The following is a 13,740-nucleotide window of genomic DNA, read 5'->3' as shown; positions in this document are numbered from 1 at the left end:
ACCAATAATAAATAATAATAATAACAATATAATAATAACAAAAATATAACAACAACAACAATAATAATAATAATAGCATAAGTACATGTTCAACAATCAGAAACTTTAGGCTAGTTTACAAAAAAAAATCACTATAAACTTTAAATAGAAAAAGAAAATAACAGCATATATATTTGATCTTTTCAGCATTTCTTATGAAAACTACATATCGTTCTTCAGAAAATAAAACTAAACATTCATATGATGATTTGTCTTTGAACTTTGAACAGCATAAAACATTTGAAAAATATTGGAAACTTTTCAGAAATGTTTTCATGTATTATACCAACAAAATTTATTTCTTTGTTGCTTTTAGTTTTTCAGATTTTGCTTTTTCTTCTTCTACTTTCTTTTGTTCTTCTTCATGATGCTGTAAAAGAACATTGATCTCATTGCTGCTGAGTATATGAATTACAGTTTCACCATTTTTACGTGTTAAATGAGCAATCTCAACTAAAAGAAAACCGAAATAATTTAATCTTGTTGTCAATAAAAAAGCAAAGGATTTTGAAGGTAAATTAGTAAACAACTCTTGTGAGCAAATTTAAAATTGTTCTTAAGGATATTGAATCACTAACATGATTGAAACTTAAGTTACACTTTTTTGCATTTTTTCTTTCTTTTTTTTTTTTTACTTTTTTATTTTTATTATCATTTTTTTTCATAATAATGATAATTTACAATAATTTTTTAAAAGTAAAGAAAAATAACAAGAACTTTTATAGAACTTTTATTCTAAAACTGTGATAGTTATTAAAATACCTTTTTCTGAGGTGAGTTTTTGAACATCCAAAGTTTTCCCAAGAACTTTGACTGCTAATTGTAATGCTTCTTCAAGATTAACACCATCTTCATTATAATCTTGCTTTAGCATTGAGATAGCAGCCTAAAAATATGAATGCAAACTATTGTTCTAGCATATTACAAAAAATATATACCTTAAAATTGTTGTTGAATAGCAATTGAAACCACTCACTCAATAGGATGAAACAATACAAAGTATTGACACTACTTAACTCCTCTAGCTATAATGAATTGTAAAAGTCTAAAGTCAAAGATATTTTGTAAAAAAAAACTTTGTAAAAAATAGTAAACGAAAACTTTCAGCTTTGGAATTGGCTAAAGCTAAAACTGAAAATTCTATTTTGGCAACATTCTACTTGTTTGGTTTTGGGCAAAAATTTGGATTACAAATGATTTGTGATTGAGATACAAAGATATTTAATTAGACAAAAAGAACTTAAAGCAATCTAGTGGGCTTTGACTTAACACTCAACTAGTTCTTCTACATTCCTAATACATTCCCAATACATTCCTCTTCAAATTTCTTTATTAAACAATTATTTGAATTCTTCTCTTAAGTATATTATTCTATATATTTAGATATCCATATCTACATTTAAGATATCCATGCATATATATATATATATATATATATATATATATATATATATATATATATATATATATATATATATATATATATATATATATATATTATATATATATATATATATATATATATATATATATATATATATATATATATATATATATATTTATATATATATATATATATATATATATATATACACACACACACACACACACACACACACACATCATTGGCCTAAATTAGAGCTCACTATTTTTTTTTTTTTTAAATCCTGTTTGATTGAAATTATTTTAAGAACTATTATACTTTTTCAATATTAGTATTAAATAATAAGTATTATGTTTACTGTTTAATTGACATGTGGTTTCCTTAAAATTTATTTTGTACTCCTAATTATATATAATTTAATAACAACTACTATAAAATTTTTATCTTTTATGTTGGTCAAAAGTTAAGGCTCACTGCTTTATTTTTAAAATTTAAGTAATATATTCATGATTTTTTTCAATAAATTGATTTTATTATCATCTGCATTTATTATTTCTGATATTTTTTTGTTTTTTGTTTTAAATAGTACTAATAAAAACACGAATAAATTAAATAATAAAAAAGTTACAAAATGAGCAAAGAAATACAGCATGAAACTCCAAAATCAATGTCAAGAATCTCTGAAAAAACACATTACGAATCAATTTTTCTTCGAAACCAAGAACTATCCCTTTGTCAAATAGCAAATAAGTTAAATATTGCATATTCAATTGTTGCACGTATTTTAAAATGTTTTACTGAAACAGGTGACATTAAGGATCAGCGATGATCTGGTCGGCCAGCTGTAACAACTTAAAGAGATGAATGTTTATTAATTCGTTTAATGAAACATGACAGAAAATTATCGTCAAGCAGTCTTTGCCATAAATCAAAAAATACATATGGAATAAAAGTAAGTTCAAAAACTGTCTGCAATCTGAATGCAAGAAGCCAAGACTTTCAAAGAAACAGCAAAAAGCAAGGATTGCATGGTGCAATCAACATAAAAATTGGCCTGATTGTAAGTGGCAAAATGTTATATTCTCTGACGAAATGAATGTTGAGGTAGATATGCAAAAATGCTGAGTCATACTAAGTGAGAGTATAGGCATTAGGGCCTGCATGAATTATGTAGGACTTGGATGCTATCAATTATTTGAAGGTAGACTTAATGCTGATAGATATATTGAAATTTTAGATAATTGCCTTCTTCCCTCAATTGATATATTTAAAGAAGAAAACAATATATTATATATGAACAAGATAGTGTTGGATGATGCGCCAAGATGGTGCACCATGCCATACAGCAAACAATGGTTTGTCGACAGCCAAATATTGATGTCTTGGCCTGCTAACAGCCCTGACTTAAACTATATAGAAAATTCATGGTCATGATTAGATCGTCATATCTTGGAAAAATCCAAATTTTAAATGTTGAGCAATTAAAAATTGAAATAAGGAAACTGCTTGACAATGTGCCTAAAGAAATAACTCAAAATCTTGTAAATTCGATGCAAAAGAGAGTAAACCAATGCTTACATGAGAAAGGAGGTTCTACAAAATATTAGAACGCTTTTTTTTTATGGTTTTCCATTTGTAAATTGTTGTTCTTATATATTATTTGAAATATAACCTTAACTTTTGTCCAAACTTTTTTTCAAAATAATATAACATATTTCATTATTTTTCATTTTTTGGTATCAAGACCATTATGTTTAAATTTATTTTTTTGATTTCCATAATGTATAAAGATTTTAATTATAATGTTTAAAAATAAAATATAAAAAATAAGTTTTGTTTTCAATTCATTTTATTTTGAATTAATGTTTTATAAAAAAAAAAAAAGTGAGCTCTAATTTATGGCCAATGATCTGTGTGTGTGTGTGTGTGTGTGTGTGTGTGTGTGTGTGTGTGTGTGTGTGTGTGTGTGTGTGTGTGTGTGTGTGTGTGTGTGTGTGTGTGTATATATATATATATATACACATAGCCACCGAGAGAAATTTCGGGGCCTGGGAAGTTTTCTTAAGGGGCCCTCATTATGATCAATTATATACCCAGGACCAATAGAAGCGTGCTCTAGTCATTGAAAATAAAAATGAAAGTTAATTAAAGCTTTTAAAAGTCAAAACTATTTAAATCTTTTAAAAATGATTTTAAAAAATTGTTTGTAAATACATGGGGCCCTGGGAATCTTCCCCGTCCAAAATCCCCTCTCCGCGGCCATGTATGTATGTATGTATATGTATATGTATATGTATATGTATATATATATATATATATATGCAAGAATATCTAAAAATTTTGGACTTTTTAAAATGACAAAATTTTAAAACCATTTTACTTTTTAAAAGATTTTCAATTGAATCTTTCTCAAAATTATTATCTAAAATGAACTTATTATGAACCTTTAAAGCTTGTTTTAGATTATCTTGTTTGATTTAAAAATGAGCAAACCAAAAGACATCACTGACTACAAGTATGTAAAACAGATGCTCTTTATTCAAAGAACTAAGTGAATGAGAAATAGCAAAAAATATAAACAAATCAAAGATTCTAGTTTATAATTACCTAAATGGAAGAAATGGAAATGTGTTTGTAAAGACAACAGGGCACAAAAAAATATTTGATAAACAGACTCAATTAATTTTTAAGGTTTGTAAGCAATTCAACAATTACTGTTAAGCAGATAAAAAGGTATTTATTATTAGCTGCAAGTGTTCAAAGTATTCAGGAACCAAATCAAATTCATTAATTAATCCTAAGAAATTAAAAAGAAATCCATAAATTACTCAAAGACAAAAAGAAACTAGGCTTGAATTTGCTAGAAATTGCATTGAAACAAGGTTAGATTGGAATGATGTTGTATGGTCTCATGAAAAGAAGTTCAATTTAGATGGGCCTAATGGGTATGAGTATTATTTTCATGATTTAAGAAAGGAAGAAAAATTTGTATGTTTTTTTTTCTGATGTAATTTTGGAGGTGGTAGTTTAATGAGCAGCCTTTGGTAGAGGAAAATCAAGCACTGCATTTGTTAAAGGTACTAAGATATCTTACTTAAGATATCTATATTCTAAAGACTATACAGAAATACTTTAAAAAAGTTTGTTACTTTGCTTAAAAAAATAAGAAGCAAAAATCCAATTTTTTTACAGAATGGAGCATCCATAGCTTTAATCATACAAAAAATTAATAACAAAGAAAAGAAATATCTTACAAATAGCCAGGATTTAAATCCAATTGAAAACATACAGAGTAATTTGTTTCATTTGGTTTATGCAAATGGAAAGTAATTAATAATCTCAACGAGTTAAAAGAAAAAAAAATAAAGGAAGGTTGGGATCAAGTAATCTTAGATGAAATAAAAATATGATTCATTTAATTCCAAATAAAATTATTGAAGAAATATATATATATATATATATATATATATATATATATATATATATATATATATATATATATATATATATATATATATATATATATATATATATATATATATATATATATATATATATATATATATATATATATATATATATATGGACCAACTCCCAATCAATTAAGAAAAAAACTAAAATTTTATAACTTAAAAATAGAAAAAATTTCAAACAAAAACCTTTTATTTTTTTAAATACTAAAAGTTTTTAGTATTTCAATATATTTTATGTGCATTTTAATTAATTACATTATTTATTATTATATTATATAATTAGTTATTATTTTTATCAGCTGTTGTTATTAATAACTGAAATTGATGGTCTTTAAAATTTTGTGAAGTGTATAATAAAAAGTTTTCTTTTATTACTTACAACACTATTATTCCCTATGCATGTTGCTTTCCAACCAGAATAATTCCCACTGGGATCACTTTGGTATAACTGAAATCCTAAACGGCTATCCCAACCAATGTAGAGAAGTGATACACCAAAAGGACGATAACCTGAAATATATAAAGATTCATTAAAGATAAGATTTGGAAATTCTAAAAGTTATGATTTAAAAGTCTGAACTTTGTACTTAAATTTTAAACTTTGGACTTAAATTTTCAGGAACTTAAATTTAAATGCTTATTTTGATTTGAATGTTATGAATTATAGTTAGTAAGAATTTTCTTATTAATAATTATGGTTTAATTTTATGTAACCATAGATAAATCATGAAGCCAATATCTAATTTCCATTTGCTGAGATCACCTTCACATACATTTGTGGAATCAAATGTAATTTTCATGTACCAAAATTGTCTATGTTCAGAATATTGCAAAAATTACAATAAAAAAAACTTTTTATTAAGCTGGACATTTGTGAAACAGGCCTTTTAAAAACATCTTTGAAATAATCAAATATATATTTAGATAAAGCATTTTCTAAACATTCATTGTTGAATGTCTTGGTCACAAAACACATGTTACATATATGTACAAAGAAGCCTGTTTTTGTATTAGTTCATTTTACCATTAACTATATTCTTTTAATGATGCCATTTCCAAATGGCCTTTTAACATATAGTAAATGAGTTGTTCTGTCTGATTACAGTAGAGACAAATGAATGCATGCATAACATTCACTGAGAAATTGTTTTACTTATTCTCTAGCATAAATTTGCACTTGTATAACTCCATAGCCATCATAAGGAATGTATGACCTAGTGCATGAGTACATTCAGCTTCTTGTAGGTCATGCTTCAACATTATGTTGCAAACTTGTATTGTCAAAAACAGGTGCTTTATGCATTTTGTTAATACTCTTGTCAGATCAGCTGCTTTGTTTTTGCTACTGGGATCTCATATCCCTATGAAATTTAAAGAATACTCTTCTTTTAGCCTTTGATTTAGATCAGATTGCAACCAGCTGAACACACTATGAGAATCAGTTTTAATATTGACTTTGCTTGGTTCCCATTTTAATGGGAACCAAGCAAAGACAATATTTATGCATGTATCTTACTAAGCAATTATATGCCCATATTTAGCCCTTTTATGCATGTATCTTACTAAGCAATTATATGAATTTTGTTTGCATCACCTTTACCAAAAAACTCTTATCACATCATACATGAAACAGTGTATTTGGTTCTACACTTCATATTTATTGACCAGGATCCCTTCTCAGAACCTTAGCAATTACTTCTAGAAATATCTTAATTATGTTTTGCTTCACTATAGGCTTATTCTATCCAAGGTCATTTGTGAAGTTTTAATATAGCTGCACACCAGTCTTAAACATCCAACCACTGGAAGATTGTTTTGTTTCCACATATGGAAAATATCTTACTCTTTTTCATCACTATATGAGCTGGTGGAATTTTTCTTACCCAACATAATTCTTTTGTTAGCTTAATTGTTACTTCCAATCCCATGTACTCAATCTTCATTAAAGTATTACACTGATTTAGCATGGAGATCCCATTTTTTTCAAACGAGTCTTTTTTTTTTTTTTATTCAATCAACTACAAGAGTATCATCAGTATATCTTCATGTTGAATTTGTTACTGCAGGATCTTGTAGTAGAACATATCATAGTTTTAAGCAAATCAAAATTATTATTTTGTAGACATGTTTGTCTAAGATCAACCACCAAATAGTTCTTGCCTCTGCTCATAAGTCTTCTACCCTTTTTTTTATTATTGTAATGTAGACATCTCTAGTGAATGCTTTTACTAATTTGAGTTAGCAATTATTATAGTCAAGTTCTATCTTCTTTGCATGATCTTGATTAACAAACATTAGCGATAGATTTGGCTTTTTCTGCAAAGACCTCATCATATTTGAAGAGTGTATCTTGTTTCAAAGTTAGCTTTACTAATTCCAACTTCAATCATTGCTAAGATGATTTTGAATATTTCTAAATATTTGCTGTCAATTCTAAGCTTTCCAAATATTGTGATCAGATCGATTGTTATCATTGATCATATTATACTTGCATATAGGCATATTTATAACCATCAATAATGCACCTATTGAATGTTAATTTTTTAGATGCTGTTCACTCCTTCACACTATAGTTAATAAACTAACATAGCAACATTCACATTATCTATTTTCCAATAATATTTTATTTATCATAGACTGTGAACATCCAATATTAACAAGCACTGTTGCTTCTCTTTCATTTATGTTGAGGTTAATTGTCCATAATATTACTTTTTAATGAGTTCTTGTGTAGAGATGCACACTTTTAAAGTTTCCCTAGTTTCACATGAGTTTGAAGCACTCTTTTGCTGCATGTCCATGAGTATACATTCTCTGCTACTTTCAGTGCTGTTAGCTACTTTATGGTTTTGTACATTTTCAACAGAATTACAGAATAACAAAAACAGCTGTGATTTGGTTGAAAATGTACAAAACTATAAAGTAGTTAACACTACCAAAAGTAGCAGAGAATATACAAAATTTGGTTCAATTTATTTGAAAGTTTCAGGATGCAAGTTTCAAGTAAATTTGAAGAATCTAATGTAATCTGGTTCACTTTAAAAGAAGCAGCAACTTTCAAAATATTTTTTTGCTTGTCTTTGTTTATACTATAGTGCTGATAACAACACCAGGTTAGCTTATTGATATATGCATAAAACCTGAATTTTTGACATCGTATAAAAAAAATATTGACAGTATAATAAGTAATAACTGAAACTTAAGGCACTATTGAAATTTCTTCATAAAACATGTTTCAGTTTTTTGAAGGCATATTTTTTAAAAACTTTACTTTGTGCTTCTTATTTTTTTACTTTTTTTAAAAACTAATATTCTCTTTAGTTATGTAATGTAAGAATAAAAAGTAATTAACAAGACATACCTCCAACTTGTGTGTATCTTTGCTTAAGATCACATAAACTGCTAACTAATTGTTCAACTGGCATTGCTTCTTGATAGAGTAATAAATATCTAGCAAAAAATGGCAATTAAAATGTAGATGAAAGTGTTATGTTTAAATTTACAAATAAGTATCTATCAGGGTGAAGTGAACTCCTAGTAGGCCATTTTTACAGAAGAGTCATTGTTAAGTTGTTTTTCTATTTAAAAAAAGTGGCTAATTGCAAAAAAAGTGGCTAATTGCAAAAAAAGTGGCTAATTGCAAAAGAAGCTGTAGTTGGTGGGAGCTAGGTTTGGAGTATCATAAAAAAGTTACAACTCCTTTTTTAGTAGTTTTGCTACAGTCATTTGTGCGGTGTATAGTCTAGTACTATCATGTAATAAGATAGGACTTGATCTGTTGACTGATCTAGGCAAGCTTTTGCATCAAATTGTGCAGTCAGTTGTAGTATAATTCTGTTGTGATCCATTTCTCATCATAAGTAACAATTTGCTTAAAAAATGGATTAGATTTGTGGCCAGAAAGCAACAAGTAAACTTCCAAATACTTTTGCTTTTGTTTTCAAATAGTTTATGTGAAACCCACTTACCCAAATTTTTTAATTTAGCATTTTGAGCTATACGAGTTAATATTGTTTGTTTACTAACATCAAGCTTTAATGATAATTTATGAGATGATCAAACTCAACAGAGACCTTTAGTTCATCATGACCTTTGATGCTGCGCAACCTATGACTTAAATGCTAAGTCAAAGTTACCTGTATGAAAATGGGTAACCCAATTTGATAATATGCTTCTATTTTTTTTTTTTTTTTTTTGTGCGATCTGTGATGCTGTAGTTCCAAATAAAAACTTATACTTCATAAAAATGCAAATTTTGGATTATAATATTTTCAATAAAATCATTAAAAAAAAATTAATTACTTTTAGAGACTACAATTATTTCTTAAAAAGGCATGATAGGTAACTTTTCAACAAAAAGAAAGAAGAGAGAGAGAGAGAGAGAAAAAAAAAAAGAAACAGAACTGTAAAATAATAAACCAATGTCAAATATTAACATGATAAAGTTGGCAATATTCTTAACTACAAATTTCATCCTTACCAACCTATTAATTTGTGTAGAGATTTATGTAGTACAACTATAGCTAGATTTAGAAAAAATTTAGAATTTAACATCCCCAGGCAATTTGTAAAGAAATATAAAGAAAGAAACATATGTAAAAGAAAGTTAATGAATATAGATTTTATCATTAGAACATGAAAAGAAAACACAAAGTTTGGAAACTTGTACTTTGTATTTACATTTTGCAAGGTCTTATTTCTGAAAAGATTTTATACCTTTGCGCAGTAAGTCTAAGTTGTGCAGTCAAAACATTAGCATCAGAAGTAATCCCTGCAACACTGCAGGCAGTATTTCTAAAAACATAAAAATCTTGTAATGCAATTTAAAAATTTTTTTAATAAAAAAGAAAAATTAAAAAAAAAAAAAAAAACTAAACAAAAAATCATATTTCAAACAAAATCTTAATTACTATATGTTAAAAACATACTCATCTAGTTTATATATTTTATCAGAAAGTACATCATCTAGTAACTTATTTGTATTTCGCCGCTCAGCTGCTAATACTACACCATCTTTTGCTAGAATTCCAAGACAAGTGCCTGCATGACTAATTGCTTCCATAGCATACTCAACTTGAAAGAGGCGCCCTGCATGGAAAATTTAGAAAACTTGAAATAAATTTTTATTTAACTTAAAAATTTAACTTAATATTCTAGAAGAGACATACCTTCTGGAGAAAAAATGGTTGTGCGAGTATCATACCTTCGAGACTAAAAGACAATTAAAATTGTGTAGCTATAATGTTAAAGGAAATAGATAAAATTTATTTACACAATTAAAAAAAAACTGAAAAAATCAAACCATTTTGCTTGTTCTCTTGTGTTGAAAATGTAATTTTTATGCTAAAATCTTTACAGACACATTAAATTAATGATTTAACTACTAGAATAGACATTTGAAATATATAAGCAAAAGAGAGTTAGAGATAATACCAGTCTTCTTATCAAACCAATACCTTAGCTATTAGCATATGTAAATTCAATTACTAAAATTTGCATTAATATATATATATATATATATATATATATATATATATATATATATATATATATATATATATATATATATATATATATATATATATATATATATATATATATATATATATATATATATATATATATATATATATATATATATATATATATATAATATATTATATATTATATATATGATTTTAAAACTGAATGCATAGGTAATGCTAGATCATTTTTTTTAGCTTTTCTACATTAAATAGCTAAGTAGAAAAGAGTACTTTTCTTAAAAATGGCAAGATATAAGCTATACCAAATACAAAAAGACGCTAAAACAAATATAGAAAAAAATTATATTTTATGGTTATTGTGATTTGCATTTTAATGCAAAATAAGTTTATTTAGAAAGTGCACTCTCATTACAGATTTAGGATGACGATCTGTGTTAAAAGCAACACGAACATAATCATTAATGGTTACGTCTTCACGGGTTAAATTGTTATCTGGCCGCGCTCAGGCAATATTTCTGACAAGTTCTTTAAGTCATTTTTATTTTACATCTGATTGGTAAACCTATAGTCTGGCCAGTCATAGGAAATGTATCGGTATTCCTTCTCCAAACTCGTCCTTATTGTGGCTATTAGAATAATTGCAAGAATGGCTAGACGAGCTCTTGAACTTCACCTTACATTACTGATGTAAAGAATTTTCTTAAAGTGAATTTTCTCAAACATTTAAAGCGTTTGTAGTACAATCACTCAGGGATCCAAAAAAAAGAGAATGTATCCCTCAGGGATCTATTATCTTTTCTTTATTACCTAAAACAGTTATCTTAATCTTTCTATAAAACATTCAAATAAGTATCAATTTGTTGATAATACTAATCTTTAATTAACAACCAAACTCTCTTTAAAAAACTAAATAAATATATTAATCAGGATATGGCCAGTCTTATTCAAAGGCTTTTAGCATATAAATTCTAATTGAAAACTAAAAAAACCGAAATATAAAAAATATTTAAGACGCACCATGCTAAATCTTCATAGAAAAATAGCAAGAATCTTCCAAAATTCTTGAACTTTAGAACAAGTGGCCAAAAGCTGTCATTCTCTAGTAATATAGCTTGTCTTGGTGTTGTGATAGATAAAAAACTCTCATTCAAAACACAAATAAATGACCTTACTCTTAAATTATGCTGTTTTAGCGGGATGTTAGCAAAACTTCGACACTTGGTTAACTTTGAAACATCACTATCTATACATCACTCAATTTTTGGTTTACATTTACGATATACATGTCAAATTTAGGAATGTGATGTAATAATATCACAGAAGACAAAATAGAGCAATACGAATAATTCATTTCTGCCCATGAAACTTCCCTACTGGCATCCTGTATCTTACATCCAAAGTTCCTCGTTTCTATGGCTTATCCAGTTCCTAAATTGTTCATTTGTCAGAGATCAACAACACGGTCTTATCCAACTATATTTCATAACCATTTTAATATAGAGCAATGTGTGGGTATAACCTGAGATTAGTCACCTGTAGCAGTTAAACTATTCCTCTAAAACTAAACGTGGAATAAATTCCTTTACATACCAGTGTATCCTTTTTTGAAACACCTTCTCGTACAACCTAAAAATAGATTTTATCCTTTAAGTCACTCCATCATTTCTACCTAAAAAGTTACGCTTAACTTTGGTCTTTAGCTCAATAAATTCTTTCTTTGTGTCTATGTACAGCTTACAAATTTTGTGCATGTGTGTATATAGCATGTATATGTGAATCATTATATTAATTATTTGACCTATATTTTTCTTTTAAAAGTCTGTCATAAGGGTGTTTCTATATAAACTTTTTATTATACCTTTAATAGGTGATTAATTTGTTTTTTATGTTTTTCTTTTGTCTTTTCCTTATCTTATTGAGGTCATTGTGCTTTATTAGTGAATTACTATATGCAATGACCTGTGTTTTTATAACATTCTTATAAACACGAAACAAATTGGTATTGACTTTTCAATCCATTTACCAGTCAGCTTTCGTGTCTTTGAAGGGTAAATGGTTTCTTTACTAGCAACTTTACTTGTTGAGTACCCCACTTTGCCTTTTGCTTTTCATTTGTAGGTAGTAATATTGTTTGTCTTTAGTGAATGACCACTGACTGTTAGCTATAATAACACCAATAGTTCATTCAGAACATTATATTTTCATCATACATATAATGCAGAAAGTTCTGGAAAGTTCCAAACAGTTCTATAATGGTTTAGAAAGTACTAGAATGCTATAAAAAGCTGTAAAGAGCTGTTGGAAGTTCAAGAAAGATCTGGAAAGTTCCATTGCGTCATAAAAAGTTACAGAAAGTGTTACCAAGTAAGAGTTATAAAGCAGTCATGTTAGATTTATAATTGTTACATACATTAATTTCGAGGTGACTTTTTTTTTTTAGTTGAGAAAAATTCCCAGCAGGCACACAATGTTACTTCAACGTTGATATATGGTAGATTTTAGGGTTTTGACATTGTTTCAACGTTATTTCAATGTTGTGTGCTGGGTTAGGGCTTTTTAATTGATTTTAGGGAAATGTTCATCCATATATGATACAGGAAATCTTTTTTCAGAAAAAGTTCAAAAACTTTTCACCCTTTATAAGCTTTCTAAATGTCTCTTATGTCGAGGGCTGTAAAAAGGCTTTATTGATTAGAAGAAAAAAAAACAAAACAAAAGCCACATTAAACATGTTCATATTTATTGTGAACTTCTTCCATGAGAAACAGCGGACATTTCTTTCAGTAAAAAATATTTATTTTGAGAACTTCATGTATTTTATAAAAGCAAGTTTGAAATGATAAAAATTTTCCTTAAAAATAGTTTGACATCTGAACAAGACGTCTGTCGGAACAACCAGTTTAAGACCTCCGTAAGACATCTGAACAAGACGTCTGTCAGAACAACCAGTTTAAGATGTCCGTAAGATATCTTAACAAGACGTCTTTCGGAATAACCAGTTTAAGACATCTTTAACACATCTTAACAAGACATCTTTCGGAATAACCAGTTTAAGACATCTTTCGGAATAACCAGTTTAAGATGTCTTTAATCATGAACGTTTCCCACCCAACAACAAGTCGTTTTAAAGACAAATTCAAGACGACTTGAAATTGGTATTAAAGATGTCTCAAACTGGTCTCAAATGAAACACTGTAAGTCGTCTTATTTAAAACGTCTTAAAGTTGTCTTATTTAACACCTTTTAATGACGGCTTAAAAAGACGTGTGTGTGTGTGTGTGTGTGTGTGTGTGTGTGTGTGTGTGTGTGTGTGTGTGTGTGTGTGTGTGTGTGTGTGTGTGTGTGTGTGTGTGTGTGT

The 13,740-nt window shown here is 27.4% G+C and overlaps 1 protein-coding gene across 1 annotated transcript; it reads right to left on the bottom strand.

The window, feature by feature from the left end:
• Positions 1 to 168: 168 nt before the first annotated feature.
• On the bottom strand, positions 169 to 10,328 carry LOC145187645 (proteasome subunit alpha type-4-like). Its single transcript, XM_090094598.1, has 8 exons — positions 10,199 to 10,328; positions 10,065 to 10,107; positions 9,825 to 9,984; positions 9,613 to 9,690; positions 8,258 to 8,346; positions 5,276 to 5,406; positions 802 to 925; positions 169 to 492 (listed from the first exon to the last, which is right to left on the bottom strand). The coding sequence occupies exons 1-8, from the start codon at positions 10,199 to 10,201 to the stop codon at positions 335 to 337; spliced, it is 786 nt and encodes a 261-aa protein (XP_089950724.1). The 5' UTR covers positions 10,202 to 10,328; the 3' UTR covers positions 169 to 334.
• Between the last annotated feature and the right edge of the window lie 3,412 nt (positions 10,329 to 13,740).

This window comes from Hydra viridissima, unplaced genomic scaffold (assembly GCF_058129835.1).
Source record: "Hydra viridissima isolate aposymbiotic clone 2 unplaced genomic scaffold, HvirCarnegie_v1 scaffold_1, whole genome shotgun sequence".
Classification (NCBI taxonomy): Eukaryota; Metazoa; Cnidaria; class Hydrozoa; order Anthoathecata; family Hydridae; genus Hydra; species Hydra viridissima.
This window is presented reverse-complemented; position numbering and strand designations above follow the sequence as displayed.